At 37.0% G+C, this 16,749-nt stretch overlaps 1 protein-coding gene across 4 annotated transcripts in view; it reads right to left on the bottom strand.

Moving 5' to 3' along the window:
* Positions 1-211: 211 nt before the first annotated feature.
* Positions 212-16,749, bottom strand: part of PRDM5 (PR/SET domain 5) — a 204,996-nt gene continuing 188,458 nt past the window's right edge. For 2 of the 4 annotated variants that reach the window (XM_042935607.1, XM_042935604.1), the window contains 2 exons: positions 10,993-11,097; positions 212-560 (listed from right to left, as the gene is read on the bottom strand). In XM_042935607.1, coding sequence (XP_042791541.1) covers positions 396-560; positions 10,993-11,097 — 270 coding nt within the window. In that variant the 3' untranslated portion in view covers positions 212-395. The remainder of the gene's footprint in view (positions 561-10,992; positions 11,098-16,749) is intronic. The other 2 variants (XM_042935608.1, XM_042935605.1) reach the window with 2 other exon arrangements.

The following is a 16,749-nucleotide window of genomic DNA, read 5'->3' as shown; positions in this document are numbered from 1 at the left end:
ACCAGTATGTGCGTGCGTGCACACACACAGATAACAATAAAATAAAAAGGCCTAATAAAGAGTATGTTAGTAAACTTCTTTACAGAGAGGTAGCCAACATGGAAAGCCATGACTCCTTTTTCCATTTTATAAAACAGAGCATAAGTAGTATTTTGCAAGGCTACAAAGTTGTTTTTTTTCTATTTGTACCATTTTTTGGTAAAAGTAGGAATTTCTTTCTTTCTTTCCTTTTTTTTTTTTTTGCATATGCATCTACGAACTCTAAAGGTAGGCAAATAAGAACTATGAGACCAGTGAATTACTTTTGTCTACTTCTGCTATGCTAATCAGGTGAGAGAAATCTGGGTTTCATATTAGGAGCCCTTCTGAACGGTTTAATTCCTTTACAGCTACCATTAGCTGTCAGCTTCGCCATGGATATTGTCCATGTGCACTTTGAGGTAGTCATTCCTTGTAAACTTCTTATGGCAAAACTGGCATTCTGCCAGGGGACGATTGGGATTGTGAGTCATCTTGTGTCGGATCAGCATTTTCTTCAGGCTAAAAGCCAAGTCACAAACCTAGAAAAGACCCAAAGACACCAATTGTATTATGCTGAAAAACCTGAAGATATGCCAACTTATCACGTACACAACATACATTATGCATCTTCCTACTGTTAAGTATGCACTGACAGGCATAAGAACAAAAATTCCTAGAAATAAATGGAATTTAACATCCCAACTAAAGGGTAAAGAAAAATAATTACAGTTCCCAAGAGTTGTTTGCATCTAGTGTGTGTCCTCTATACCCTAACCACCCTCCCTTCCCCTCTACTGCTATATTTAAACATGTCTAGATAAACAACTCCCTGGGAACAATATCTTTCTCCCCATGATGGAGTGTATTGACATTTTCATATTAAACCCCTTAAACAAAATGCCTAATGGCCCAGAGGGCATCTCCCCATTTGACATAAATAGCACAAGACTTGTCTCTCCAGTGATCCCTTCCATTTAGCCCCATTTGAGAAGTGAAAGGTTAATGCTGCTTTAAGCATCCTAAGTGGAAGTTTACTACCCACAATTCTGATTCTTTATTTCTTATCATATACACTCATTTAACTAGGGAATCTAACATGTTAACTTCATATAAGCTCTGCCACATTGCCACCTGGCCCAACAAATATGAACAGTCCAATAATTAAAATATTAAATTAACACAGAAGATGTAAGGTCCTCCTGCCTCAGTACTTTCCCACTTCTCTTTATGTAGCTTCCTCTTACTCATTCTTCAGGGAAGCCTGTATGATCTGTGGGCCAGAAGTCCTCTGTTAAGTGCTTTCATGGTAGCCTTTACTTTTCCTTTATAATACCTACTTTAAATATAATTAGTTACTAGATAATTCCTTTAAATGTCTGTTTCCTTGCAAGTTTAAGAAACATGATAGTAAGAGTAAGAATTCTGTAAATATTTGTTGACTTAAAGAAAGAAAGGTAGATACATGTTTGATAGATAGATAAAACCCCTAAGAGCAATATAAGTATGTCAAAAACTATCGAATAATTCTAGAAAAATCAAGCAAGGTGACTATGGAGATTATTTTCAAGTGAAACTCTAAACTTCTAAATTGTTTTTTTATAAAATTTGTTAAAATCGATTATCATAAATAGCACAGAATTAAAATGTATCCCTTATTTTCTATTTCTCTGGCTCCTTCTCTAAACCCCATGTAATGAACAATAGATACCAAAATTTTCATTGGCTTCCCACCGAAATTAGATTCAAAATAAATTTCTTAGCATGCTTGAAAGGCTCATCAATTTGCTCTCCAACTTCACTTGTACCCTTTCTTTCTCACTGTGCTTCAGCTCCACCTGCCTTTTTACCTCCCCTAATACCCAGGCTCATTCTCACCTACAGGCCTTGATTTGTACTGTTCCTTGAGCCTGGAATGTTCTCTTCCCCATGGCTGACTCCTTCTCCTCTTTTAGGTTACTTAGAGTTACTTTTTCAGAGACTTCTTCCTTAAGTATTCCTTTATCTCTTTTTAAATTGTTTCCAGTCTTTATCATAAAATGCAATTAGATATTTATTTAGGTTTAGTTGTTCAATGTCAATACCCCACAGGAATGTTGAGTTCTGTGAGCACAGGGGACCTGATATCTTGTTCACTATTTCATTTCAGTGTCTGGCCCAGGGACTAGGTTGAAAGGCTAACATCAGCTTTCACTATGTGCCAGGAAGCACTCTGTGCAACTTATAAAAAATTCACTTGTGCAATCCTCACCTCACCCTTGTAGGCAGATACTAATACTATAAACTCCATTCTATAGAAGGAAACTGACATTCACTTCAGTGTCTCAAGCAGGTTACCCAAGGTCATAGAACTAGGAAGTGGTTTCCGGGGTTTAAACCCAAGCAGTCAGGGTTCAGAGTTTTTGTAACCCCAAGGACCAACTATTATTAAAAGCTCAAACTTCAAACAAAGATATGTAAGCTGATTGTACTTTTTCCACTTGTCTGGCTGATACAATTTTTAAGAAATAAAAACCTCTTTGGAAAAATAAAGGAGGTTCTCAGTTCAGCTCACCAGTGTATTGTGAGAGACACAAAGTTCAAGTTCATTTACACAGTCACCATGGGAAAATTACAGCAGCAGCAAGCTAGAGAAATGGAAGGGAAGTAAAACAAGATGCTAAAGTCATTGGCAATGGCTCTCAAATAGGGAGTCCTAGAAGCTCCATATAGGAGATGGGATGAGAACAACCCAACAGATTTTTGAATGAGGGTCAGGTAGAGGATTCAATGTCAGCAGAGAGCAGGTGATGTCACAGTTGTGAAAGTGACTACCTAGACATTAAAAGCTATGTTTTTATGAACTTAAATGCACTAACAGACTTCAAACTGATGTTCTGTATAAATCAGCCAACTGTAAGGACATTCATGGTCATTTTAATATTAGGGGAAAGCAAGGAATAATTCAAATAGTGTAACAGAGATGCTTCCTCTTCTTCCTTTCCACCTGAGATTCTTATCCAATCCTTCAACCTACTCCAAATTAGTATTAATTCACAAGCAAAAGAATAGGAAAATATTTAGTCTTTTTCTAGGCTAGAGGTAAACTGATTTTGTTTTAAAATGAAGTAAAACAACACATTTAATAGAACATACCTTGAGAGATAATACTACAACATGATACAAACATCTTACAGTAACAAATATTTATCACATACAATGTGCCTGCCACTTCAGTTAGAAACAGAATGACAAAGAGTCTTGTCCTGTCCTGTGAAGTCCAGAGTCCTAAGGAGAAATATTTTCAATATCATGAACATAATTCTAGAAGAAGGAAATGGAGAGCACAATTAAGTCTTCCTGGATGTATGAGGGTTGTCATGTCATAAGGTGGGAAATGATATTCTGGGGAGAGGGAAGAGAAGGTGCAAAGGCACAGAGCTGTAAAGAGCAAGGCTCATGTGGGGAAGTAAAAACAGTTCCCTAAGGCTGAAGAAACAGAATATTAGAGAAATAAATTGAAATCAATCAATCAATCAATAAGAGAATCAACTTGAAAAAGAAGTTAGTGTTAAAGTCTGGACAACGCCCTACTTCAGGTCACAATCTTGCAGTTTGTGAGTTCGAGCCCCACATCAGTCTCTGTGCTGACGGCCAAGAGCCTGGAGCCTGCTTCGGATTCCGTGTCTCCCTCTCTCTCTCTGCCCCTCCCCCACTTGCGCGCTCTCTTTCTCTCTCTCTCTCAAAAGTAAATAAACATTAAAAAAAGTTGGAGGCTAGAGCCAAACCCTGGTAATCATAATAAGAAACTGGAAGTATATTCTGCAAGTGGTGGGGATTTATTAAAGGATTCTAAATAGAGACTAACCCTCAAATATCATTTAGTCAGCAAGCTTGAGAGTATGAAACTGGGGGCAGCAAGGCCAATGTTATTATTACACTTCAAGCCAGAAATGATTTGGATATGAACTAAAGACAGCAATCATTGATTCCTTTATTCATTCTTTCAAAAACCTTCATTAAGTGCCTCTTATATGCCAGGCATAGTTCTTGGCCTGGGGATCCAGCAGTGAACAATAAAGAAGAAGAAGAAGAAAAAAAAAAAAAAAAACAAAACACCTCTGTTGTCATTAAGCTTAAAATACATGATAAATAATTAAACAAACAAATATGTAATATATCAACTGGATATAAGTGCCGTGAAGGAGAAGAAGAATATGGGGTGAAGGTTAAGAAAGTAATAGAAATAAGAGAGTAATTTGAGCACAGAACTGAAATAAGTACAGGAGAAGGCCATAAAGTTCTCTGAGAAGGGTGTCCCAGATCAGGGAAGCAGCAAATACAAAGACATATTCATTGGAATATGCTTTGTTTGTCTGAAAAATGGCAATGAAGTGATGTGGTCAGAGTGAGGTGAGTGAAGGTGGTAGTGAAGGTCAGTGCTTGGAGCAGGAGGGTTGGGGGTGCAGGTCTGTAAGGACTTTCAGATCATGGTAAACTTTGGTTTTCACTCTAAATGGGATAGACAGCCATTGGAAGGCTTGAGCAAATGAGTAAATATATAGTCTACGTATATAATATATAAAACCTGACAAAGGTTCTAAAAAGGACACTCTGGGTGGTAAGCTTAAGACTCTGTCAGGAGCAAAGACAGGATAAATTAAGAAACTGTTTCATTATTAAAGGAGACTAAGCTGGTAGCTGGGCAGATGTGAAAAGTGTTCAGATTCTCCATTTATTTTAAATATGGAGCCAACTGAATTTACTACTGGACTGGATGTCAGGAGTGAGAAAAAGAGAGGAGTGAAGGGGCAGTGGAAATTTAGAGGAAGAAAGATTTTCAGGAATTACTGTGTCTGAATGGCAGGTACATGAGCTTGAACCCTCGAATCCTGACTCGGCCAGTTAGAAGTGGAAGGAAAGAGACAAGTCACACACTTCAGTGAGCCTCAGTTGTTTCATATAGGTGGAAATAACACCTAGATATTTCTGGGTTGTAGTGAAGATCAGAGAGAATATATATAAACTGGATCACTGTGTCTTCCCCATAATAGAAGCTTGACTAGTTGATGCTATTGGTCATGGCTTAAGGAAAAAAAAGTGTCTGGCATGAGAATCAGAGCTTTGGTTTTGGTTATTTGGAGATGGTGAAGCCCTCAGAAAGATGTATAGGTTTTTTTTTAAGTTTATTTATTTGAGAGAGAGAAAGAGAGAGGAAGGAGGAAAAAGAGAGAGGGAGAGAGAGAGAGAGAGAGAGAGACAGAGAGGATGCCAAGGAGACTCCACGCTGTCAGCATGGACCCAGATGTGGGGTTCGATCTTACAAACTGTGATATCATGACCTGAACAGAAATCAAGAGTCCAAAGCTTAACCAACTGAACCATTCAGGAGACCCAGAGAGATGTATAGTTAAAGGGAATATGTTGAGCAACTAAGCTGGCTGGGGAAATATTGATTTCAGTAAGGAATACAGGAGAGAAGTCTCTTAAAATTTTTTTAAATGTGTATTTATTTTTGAGAGAGAGAGAGAGAGAGAGAGAGTGAGTGTGAGAACAAGCTGGGGAGGAGCAGAGAGAGGGAGACACAAAATCCGAAGCAGGCTCCAGGCTTTGAGATGTCAGCACAGTGCCTGAGACAGGGCTTGAACGCACAAGCCATGAGATCATGACCTGAGCTGAAGTTGGACACTAAACTGAGTAAGTTACCCAGGTGCCCCAGGCGAAATGTCTTACAGGCGGCTCAAAACATCTGCCTAGAGTTCAAAAGGGAGATCGAGGCAGGAGAAAGAGAGATTTGGAAGTCATCACCATAGGGATAGTAGCAAAGATACTTACAGTTCAATAGCTATGGCACGCTCAGGGAGCTGTTCACATGGAATGACTGTGTCTAAGGGGCTAGTGTTGATGAGTGAAGCGGTATTTGAGAAAAATTGTAAAGAACTGAGATCAACATGTATCAGTTTCTTCTTTACAATTTTGCTCAAATGCCATTCAAGTACCACTCAAATGTCATATATCTGTGTGTGTGTGTGTGTGTGTGTGTGTGTGTGTGTGTGTGTGTGTGTGTAAATGCCAGGCAGTGGGTACAAGAGATGGGGAGGGCGTTCCAGGCAGAGGAAGTAGTGCATGAAGCTACAAGGAACAAGAAACAGAAATGCAAAATGGCATCGCTGCTTCAGGAAACTTTAAGTGTCAGTACAAACAAAATGCAAAGTACTGACAGATAAGAAATTATTAACATATTAATAATAACAGTTGACAAAACCCAGAATAATTTTTTCCATCAAGTGGCAAGGTGGATTTTACCCTACAGTTTGTGAGATACTATCATAGAGAAGCACCTGATTTGGTTTATACTGAAACAATCACATTGAGAAATTATTACTGACCCCAGAGAAATAAAAAGGATTATAAGAGAATACTATGAACTGTATGCCAACAAATCAGATAACTTAGATGAAATGGAAAAGTTCCTAGAAACACATAAATAACGAAAACGGACTCAAAAAGAAATAGAGTAACTCCAGAGACCAATAATAAATAAAGAGATTGTATCAAATAAAAAACCTCCCAGGGCGCCTGGGTGGCTCAGTCAGTTAAGCGTCCGACTTCGGCGCGGGTCATGATCTCACAGTTCGTGAGTTCGAGCCCCGCATCGGGCTCTGTACTGACAGCTCAGAGCCTGGAGCCTGCTTCAGATTCTGTGTCTCCTCCTCTCTCTGCCCCTCCCCTGCTCATGCTCTGTCTCTCTCTGTCTCTCAATTATAAATAAGCGTTAAAAAATTTTTTTTAAATAATAAAAAAAAAAACCTCCCAACAAAGGAAAGTCTGGAATCAGATAGTTTCATGGATAAGTTGCACCAAACATTTAAAGACTTAACACTAATCCTTTCAAACTCTCCCAAAAATAGAAGTGCACAGAACACTTTCTAATTCATTCTGTGATGCCAGCATTAACTTAATACCAAAGCTAGACAACGATATCACAAGAAAACAAAACTAAAGCCAATATCCCTTTTGAATATAGATGCAAAAACCCTCAAACGAATGAAAAACAAAAATTCCAACAAGCCAAATTCAAAAGTATATTAAAAGGATTGCCAACAAAAAAAAAGAAAGAAAGAAAAGAATAAAGAAAAAAAAAAAAGGCAGGGCATGGATGGCTCAGTCAGTTAAGCATCTGATTTCAGCTCAGGTCATGATCTCATGATTTGAGCTCAACACCAGCATGGAGCCTGCTTGGGATTCTCTCTTTCCCTCTCTCTCTCTGTCCCTACTCTGCTCGTGAGCTCTCTCTCTTTTTTGTCTCTCAAAAACAAAAAAACAAAAAGCAAAAAAACAAAAACATCACAAGTCATGACCAAATGGGATTTATTCAGACTGCAATGGTAGTTTCACATAAAATCAAACAATGTAATAAACCATGTTAATAAACAAAAGACTAAAAAATGATCATCTCAACTGATGAAGGAAAGCCAGTGACAAAATCCAACAACCTGTATTGATAAAAATACTTAGAAAACTAGGATAAGGTTGCTTCCTCAACATAATAAAGGGCATTTATGAAAAACTCATAGCTAACATCATATGGAAAGGTGAAAAACTGCAAAATAATGCAAAAGAATAGACCCCTACTTCACACCATATACAAAAAAATTAACTTAAAACAGATCAAAGACCTAACTGTAAGAGCTAAAACTATCACACTCTTACAAAAAAAAACATGACAGTAAATCTTCATGGCCCTGAAATTGGCAATTCTTATATCTGACAACAACACCATGCTGAGAAAAAGAAAAAAAAAAACCACATAAATTGGATTTCAACAATTAAAAGTCATGAATCAAAGGTATTATTACTAAGTGAAAAGATAACTTAGAAGATACTTGTATATCATATATCTGATAAGAGCCTAGTATCTAGAATATACAAAGAACTCTTATACTCAACAACAAAAAGACAAAATTTTAAAATGGGAAGAGGACTTGAACAGACATTTCTCCAGAGAAAATACAAATTCCAACAAACAAGCATATAGAAGGATGTTCAGTATTGTTAATCCTTTTGGAAGTTTAAATCCAAACCACAATAAGATATCACTTCATATGCCCCATGGTGACTATAATTTTACAAAACAGAAAATAATAAGCATTGACAAAGATGTGGAAAAAATTGGTATTCTTGTGCATTGCTGGTGGGAATATAAAAATGGTGCAGTTTCCATGAAAAACAGTATAGCAGTTCCCCAAAAAGTCAAATATAGAATCACCATATGGCACAGTAATTCTACTCCTAGGTATATACCCAAAATAATTTGGTTTTAAGACAGAGAGACGGGGGCGCCTGGGTGGCTCAGTCGGTTAAGCGTCCGACTTCGGCTCAGGTCATGATCTCGCGGTTCGTGAGTTCAAGCCCTGCGTCAGGCTCTGTGCTGATGGCTCAGAGCCTGGAGCCTGTTTCAGATTCTGTGTCTCCCTCTCTCTCTGACCCTCCCCCGTTCATGCTCTGTCTCTCTCTGTCTCAAAAATAAATAAACGTTAAAAAAAATTTAAAAAAAGACAGAGAGACAGAGAGAGAGAAACAGAGAGACAGAGAGACAGAGACAGAGAGAAAATGCATATGAGTGAGTGGGGGAGGGGCAAAGGGAGAGGGGAAGAGAGACTCTTAAGCAGGCTCCACTCCCAGCACAGAGTCCAATGTAGGGCTTGATCTCAGAATGGTGAGTTCATGACCTGAGCCGAAATCAAGAGTAAGATGCTCAACTGACTGAGACACCCAAGTGCCCCCAGCACTGCAAAGAATTCAAAACAGGTACTTAAATACTTTTATGCACATGTTCCTCACAGAGCAATACACAATAGCCAAAAGGCAGAAACAACGTAATGTTCATCAGTGATGGAGAGATAAACAAACTGTGGTATACACAATGGAATATCATTCGGCCATAAAAAGGAATGATGTACAGATACATGCTACAATGTAGATGAACCTTGAAAACATTACGCTAAGTAAAAGAAGCCAGTCACAAAGGTCACACATGGTATGATTCATTTACATGAAATATCCAGAATAGGTAAATCTGTAGAAATGAAAGGAGATTGGTAGCTGTCAGGGTCTGGAGAGAGAGGGGATTAACTGCCGAATGGGTATGGAGTTTTATTTTGGGACATTAATGTTTTAGAAGGAGATAGAGGTGATGGTTGCATAACATTGTTAATGCACCCAATGACAATGAATTATTCACTTTAAAATGGTTGATTTTACATTCTGTGAATTTTGTTTCAATTAAAAAAAAAAAAAAACAAAAACATTACCCTGGCAGGGTAAAGAACGCACACATTGGAGATTGAATGTAATAAAACACAGGGAGGAGCCAGGCTGTGCACTGCTAGTGGGAAAAGAAACTGAGAGGAAGTAATAGATTTGAGAGTTATTCAGGAAAGAGGAAGATTGGGAATGAGAGAGAAAGGATGACTTCTATTCAGAATGAGTGGGTTAAGAGGGTAAGATTTTGGAACAAAGACAGCCAGTCCTTTACAAAGCAGGATGCATTTCAAGGAGGTCTGGGAGGCAGTAAACTTGGATCTTAGTCAATGGACTAGTTTGGGCCACAGATAATGATCAGAGAGTTTTGAAAATATGATGGAATAGAAGGAAAAAAATCATGTTTGTAACATTATAGTTTTTAAAAAAAAATGACATCATGGTCCAGTTTAACTTAGAAAGTACTCAACAAAAATATCTAGCATAAATGAAAGTTGAATTGAATGTGATGATAGGCAGATGTCTGTACACAGTCAATATTTAATTTCTATCTCCCATCAGTTATTTGTGCAGTTGTACAATTAAGTAATCTAAAGAGGTTGTGCCTATATGGAAATGTTTCCAGTAAAAGCACTGACTTATTAAGCCAACTGAAATTATTAAGCAGGAGCTGTACCTCCAGTTCAGGATCGAGTTCTACATGTGCACATTTCTTTCTCTACGATACTTCTTGCCTTAAAGAGGTTCACTGTTCATAAAGGTACTTTTATGAGTAAGCCCACTGGGAGTACATTGTTGCCTTAACCTTACCACCAAAGTTTCATGGAAGGACAAGGAAAACATCTTGTGTTTGTGAGCTTCCTTTCATGTGGACTGCTTACCCTACACTTATCCGTTGGGATATGCCAATGGGACTAAGTACTCGAGTTTCCCTCCACATTTAAAGAGCATTCTGTACTGTGCAATTTTACACACTACAACTTTAATGTTTCTTCTTACATTGAGCTACATTAATACTCTTTTTGCTATTTTTGTATAAGAAACAAGCATCCAAGTGTTTTCCCTAAAGCCTGTGTCAATCTTCTATCAACTGTCAATCTTACACAGAATGGTGACACTGTTCATTGAAAAACCATTTTTTTCCTAGATTAATTAACATTCAGATTCATTTTATTGAGTGTGGTAGTATTTTTCCTTTCATAAATACTGTAAACAACTAAGTTGATAATTTTCAATTCAAATGTCATACACAGAAAATCTAAACAATTAGCAACATTATTTAAACAAAGGAGTTCATTCATGTTTTAGAAACTCATTGTTTGGCTGTAGCAAAATCAGTAATATCTATGGCCTGGTAAATCTGGTTTAACTGCCACTAACCTGTCAAAGATTTGGGCAGACATATGAAAGCTGCCTGGAATCATCATGAGTTTATACCTTGAACGAACAACTCAATTGCATTAAAACTTTGAGTGCAAATGTGCCTTAAAGAAAATCGGTTAATCTGCTGCTAGTAAACTAGGATGAACAAAATTATGACAAAGTGGTTATATGGATTACATCAAAAGATGCAGGCAGCACAAGGCATTAACAGAAAGACCAGCACTGCAAAACAACACACACCCATCCATACACAGCCAGGTGCACAGATGCCTTACTCACACACATGCACACAACACACACATCTGTCACTGGAGGACACTGACGGAAGAAAAGAGAAACCAAACTCACATCACACTGAAAAGGCTTTTCTCCGGTGTGCGTCCTCTTGTGCTCATCCAGGCCTCGCTTCTGGCTGAAGGCTTTGCTGCAGTCTGAGCACTTGTAAGGTTTCTCCTGCAGTCAGCGACAAGAGATCGCCATGAATTTAAGGGAACATAAAGCCCTCCTTATAAAGGTGTATGTGGTGTGTGTGTCGGGGGGTATTTTATCTAGTTTCGTCGGGTGCTGCAGCAAATCCATGGGGTTCCAGAAGTTATTTTCAGGGGAAACAGCACTACTCGACATCTGCTGGACAAACTGAACTACTAGCTCATGGCAGTTCACAGCCCCAACATTAGACTGCACCACTTTTCTTTAGGAAGCAAGGTTCTGAATGATTGCCATGATCTAACTACTCAAAGAAGTGAACTCTTAAGTTTTCTTTTGGTCTTTGGGGTCACAAAAATTTACTGAGATATTCGAGACCCTTGATCTAGATGGTGCAACTTGTTTACTATCTTGGAGGAATTCCAAGATAGTATGAAATGAAAACTTCAGAACAAAATTTTCATCAGATTTTGGGTTAAGTTTAAAAAGCTACAGCTCAACTGTGGTTTAAGTATTTTCATTTTTATTGCCCAATCTTTCTTCTTACGTAGGATGTTCTTTTGTAACATCTAAATTATGTTTTTAAATGAGGTATTTTTTAATTGTTTGTCATAGGCTCTTAAGGAAAAAAAATGTCTTCACAGGAGAAGAAAAAGTGTTCACATTCCTCAGCCATCTTTGATACCAAGAATTTGTATCACCAGTCTTTTTGCTTAGAAAATAGATTAACATTGTTCCATTAAAACAGCCAGTCATTACCAAGCAGTGCATAAATAAAAAGATTTGAGGGAAAAAAGTACGATTTCTTTAAAGTAAACTTGCAATGAGATTTTTTTCAAATACATCTTCAAAAATGTTATAAAGTTTTTAAAATTGAGGTAGTGTGTGTGTGTGTGTGTGTGTTCGTATTTAATTTCATGTTATGTAGACAAGCTCCATACACATTTTCTCCTTAGTATTTAAAAGAATATTATAAAAATTGTCAGGCCTAAAAAAATGGTATGTAAAGAATGAAACAGATATGTGTGTGTCCACTGGCTACGTCTTACAAAATCAAACATTACTAGTGCAGGTGTCCCTCTCAACTCCCTCCCCCAACCCCTCCACTCCCTAACTGCAGCACCTGCCCACTTCCTAAGAGGTGACCACAGTGCTGGATGGTGAACTTATCAGTCCTTTGCTTTTCTCTGTTTTTACTGCACGAGTATGGAAGGATCTCTAAACAAGACTTAGCATTATTTTGCTTTCTAAACTTATTTAAATAGCATCACACTGTATATAAACTTTGTGAGTTCTTTTGAAAGTTACTTAGTTTTGCTCAACATAATCTTTATGGGCTTCTGGTCCTCAATTTTATTTTGTGAACATATGTAGTTCCTACTCATTCATTTTTAGTATCATATAGTATTACACTCAATGGCTACACCACAATTTGCTTATATACATCATCTAGTGATGGGCAGTTCATTTTTTACCAATTTTTCACTCTTACTTTGCTCTGAACTTTTTTGTATGTGTATACTTGAATGCAGAGAAAGTGTAATTCCCTGTGGTGTGTGTATCTAGAAGTGGGTTGCACCTTCAACTGTTTTAGGAATGTCCAAAGTCTACAAAGTGGATAAACCATTTTACACTCCAAAATGCAGTATAAATGTATCAAATCAGTATGTTGTACCCTTTAAACTTATACAATGTGATAGGTCAATTATACCTTAGTTTAAAAGAAGGAGGCAAAAAATAATATAGTATTAGTGTTTGCTTGGTATATCCATTTTTTTACTTTCAAACAGTCTATATCCTTAGATATGAGGAATGTCTCCATAAATAGTATCCAACTGGATTTTTTTTCAAACCATACTTGTATCACTTTTGTTAAGATAACAAGTTTTGCTTCTTAATCTTCATTAATATGTATTATCATTTATTATTATAATTACTATTATAATATATAATTAATGTATCTATATATTAATATTTGTTATTAATCATGTATTTGAATATATTTCTTTGTTTTAAATATATCTGAATATATTTCTAACATTTTATTTTGTGCATTGATTTTATCTTGCTTGTTTTCAAAGTTCTTTTCCCCCTATAATTTCTTGTATGTTTTGGATTGATAATTTTTCCCCTGTATTATCATAGAAGTTATGAACACTATTTCTATCCTCTTAGTGGTTATCCTTAACAGTTCTACCATGTACACTGAACACAGCTTAAAGATTATCTATGTTTTCCCTTCTACTGAATAACAAGTCCTGTAGAATGCTCCTGTCTTAGAGGTTATGTGTAACAGTGTTTTATTTGTATCTTTATTTTTAATGCCCAATATGGAATCCTTATTACTTTACACAATCAGTATGGTTTAGTTTCACACATGCTTAAAAATTTCTTTACTTTTCATGCTTTCTTGCCTATCTGACCTTCACAGGATCTGATGATGGTAAATTCCATTTTTATTTGATTGAAAATGACTTTATTTCTTATTTGTTATTGAAAGTCAACAAATCCCAACTATATGTATAACAGACCCTATTTCTCATGTCTCTTAACCTCCCTTTACCATTTCTATTGTTTTGTATTGTACTGTATGCAAGTTCTTTAGAATCAGTTGATCAATTATCTTCAGGTATGAATAAATTGTTAATAAATCATTTGATTTTTAATTTGTATTATATTTTAATTTTTTTTAAGTTTTTATTTGGTTCTTTTCAATTATGCTTAATTGTGGATAAAATCTTTTTTACTCATGTTCTTATGTGTATTTAAAAAAATATTCTAGGCATTTATATAATTTACTTCATCTGATAAATCATTATCTTAAGCTTTTTGGATATCTAATTCTGCTATTTGTGGTTTCTCCTGTCTCCTGTTCATGGCTCTTGTTTCCTTGGGTGTTTCTGGAATTTGGAATCATAGGCTCATGTTTGGTGGTCTTTATCTGTTAAAATGCTGTGACCCCTAAGTTGAGGGTAAGTCCCTTCAGACAGCATTGTGTTTGCTTCTGCCAGGCATTCTGGGATGCTATCAATCAAAGACCATTTTAAGTTTATTTCTTGCCTTAGGGTTTTCTGGTCAGGGAAGTATTTTAAGTCTGAACTCTAAACACACTTGAGGCAAAGACTGTGGTTATAAACTCTAAGGAGAACTCTTTTCTCTAGCCAGCAATTACTGAGACAGTTAAATGTCCCAAGCACCTCTGTTTGCCAAAGGTAGATGATTTCCAGTCCCTGACTTCATTTTGAGTGTGGTTTTTCTAGGGTCTCAGCACTGTGGTGGGATGTGGTTCCATCTTGCCCCTATAATCTAAGCCCAGAACTTGCCTCCCTTTCCATCACCATTCAAAACCAAAGCTCGAATTTACAGATACTGACAAACACCTTGTAAGGTGCTACATTCTCAATGTGACCATTCTGGCACTCAGCTTCAGTTTTGTTTGTTGGATTCTGGGGATTACTGTTACCTTTTTCTTTTTTAAGTTCAGATATTTGCTATTTGCTTTACTATATCCAGCATGGATAGAGTTTTGTATAAGGTCTCTGTGTTTTATTTTTTATTTTTTAAGTTTTATTTATTTATTTTGAGAGAGAGAGAGAGAGAGAGAGAGCATGTGTCTGCGTGAGCAGAGGAGGGGCAGAAAGAGGGAGAGAGAGGGAATCCCAAGCAGGCTCTTCACTGTCAGCGCAGAGCTCGATGCGGGGCTCAAACCCACAAACTGTGAGATCATGACCTGGGCCAAAACCAAGAGCCAGACACTTAACCGACTGAACCACAAAGCCCCCCAACTTTTTTAAAGTTTTATTTATTTATTTGGGGGGGGGGGACTCTGTATTTTAAATGACTGTTCAAAGTTAACAGAAAAAAATGCATTTTCTTGGCAGTCCAAAAAATATATTTTTTTCATTTAGTCTAGATCAACACAATCTCTTTTCACATATTGCATAACCTTTGGTGCCTATTATTTCTTCAAATATTGACCAGTTTAAAAAAAAACACACAACTTGAAAATGTAGTTGTTATGTTTATAGCAGCACTCTCAACAATAGCCAAATTATGGAAAGAGCCTAAATGTCCATCAACTGATGAATGGATAAAGAAATTGTGGTTTATATACACAATGGAATACTACGTGGCAATGAGAAAAAATGAAATATGGCCTTTTGTAGCAACGTGGATGGAACTGGAGAGTGTGATGCTAAGTGAAATAAGCCATACAGAGAAAGACAGATACCATATGTTTTCACTCTTATGTGGATCCTGAAAAGCTTAACAGAAACCGATGGGGGAGGGGAAGGAAAAAAAAAAGAGGTTAGAGTGGGAGAGAGCCAAAGCATAAGAGACTGTTAAAAACTGAGAACAAACTGAGGGTTGATGGGGGGTGGGAGGGAGGGGAGGGTGGGTGATGGGTATTGAGGAGGGCACCTTTTGGGATGAGCACTGGGTGTTGTATGGAAACCAATTTGACAGTAAATTTCATATATTAAATAAATAAATAAATAAATAAATAAATAAATAAACATTAAAAAAATAAAATAAAATAAAAGAAAAGAAAAAGAAAATGTAGTTGTTAAGTATTTAAATTAGAAATTTCTTAGGGTTGCTGGGACTTTTATTATATCTAAATGTTTTACTTACCTAATATTTTAAAAACATATAAGGAGATACCCATATGATGTATATGAGAAGAAAAACAGGAAAGCTTTTCGCTCTACAATTTATCTAGAAAACAAGATCTTATGAAGAAGTGAGAGGCACATCACTGCAGCGGCTGCAACGACAGGCGAGTGTCTGGCAGAGAACAACCCAAGACCAATTATCTGGATGACGTCCTAAGAAGGTAATAGGAGGTTTCCAGGAAGAAAAGCCGTGAAAAACAATATCTCAGCATCATTGATTAAGAACATCCTTCTCACTCATTCCCAAATTTCCTCTCAGGAAGTACTTAACTGTCTAGGTGAGTACCCTGCAGTGCCCCACGGATACTGAGAAAGGTTCTGAGCCAGTGTATGGAGATTCTAGTAAAGCGCTCTTGCGGTTATCATGAGAGTTTTCAAAAAACCCAAATGTGTATTATGCATTGCCTTGCAGTGAATAAATAATGTTTTACACACACACATATATCCACCCACTCATATACTGGCATTTTTCAATGGTTTATTAACACTATTGGTGATTATTTCAATACGCTTTATTTACAAATGTCACAGAAATTATATTACCTTCACCTATGTGTTTTCTCCCATAAAAGACGCTGAAAGTACAATAACTATCACGTGTTTCTGTGTGTGTGTTGGCAGGAAAGCTGGGGCTGAAACTTATAATGTTAGAGAGCTTCCTCCAATTCAAACAATTTGAGAATTACAGTTGGAGGAGGGACCCATTTAATGAAGCAGTTCTGCATCTGCCTGACTCCCGCTTTTCTACCAAGAACCGTTTGAAGCTAAGGATTCCCCGGGGTTTTGTCCTAAGATTATTAGCTCACAAAGGCTCTACAATTACACTTCAATGTCGGTCTAGAAAGAAAGGTTCTCTGAGTCCTTAGGCCACAGCAAAGTATAATAATAAGAAGCCCTGTTTGCCCTTCATATGTCTGTCCATTTCTTCTATCCCTGTATCTTAAACAATATCCAATTTTCCTGAAGATGTTGCAGGGAGGGATATAATTCCTGACAGATTTGG

This window comes from Panthera leo, chromosome B1, assembly GCF_018350215.1.
Source record: "Panthera leo isolate Ple1 chromosome B1, P.leo_Ple1_pat1.1, whole genome shotgun sequence".
NCBI lineage: Eukaryota > Metazoa > Chordata > Mammalia > Carnivora > Felidae > Panthera > Panthera leo.
The sequence above is the reverse complement of the archived record's forward strand: the minus strand, read 5'-3'. Positions and strand labels throughout refer to the sequence as shown.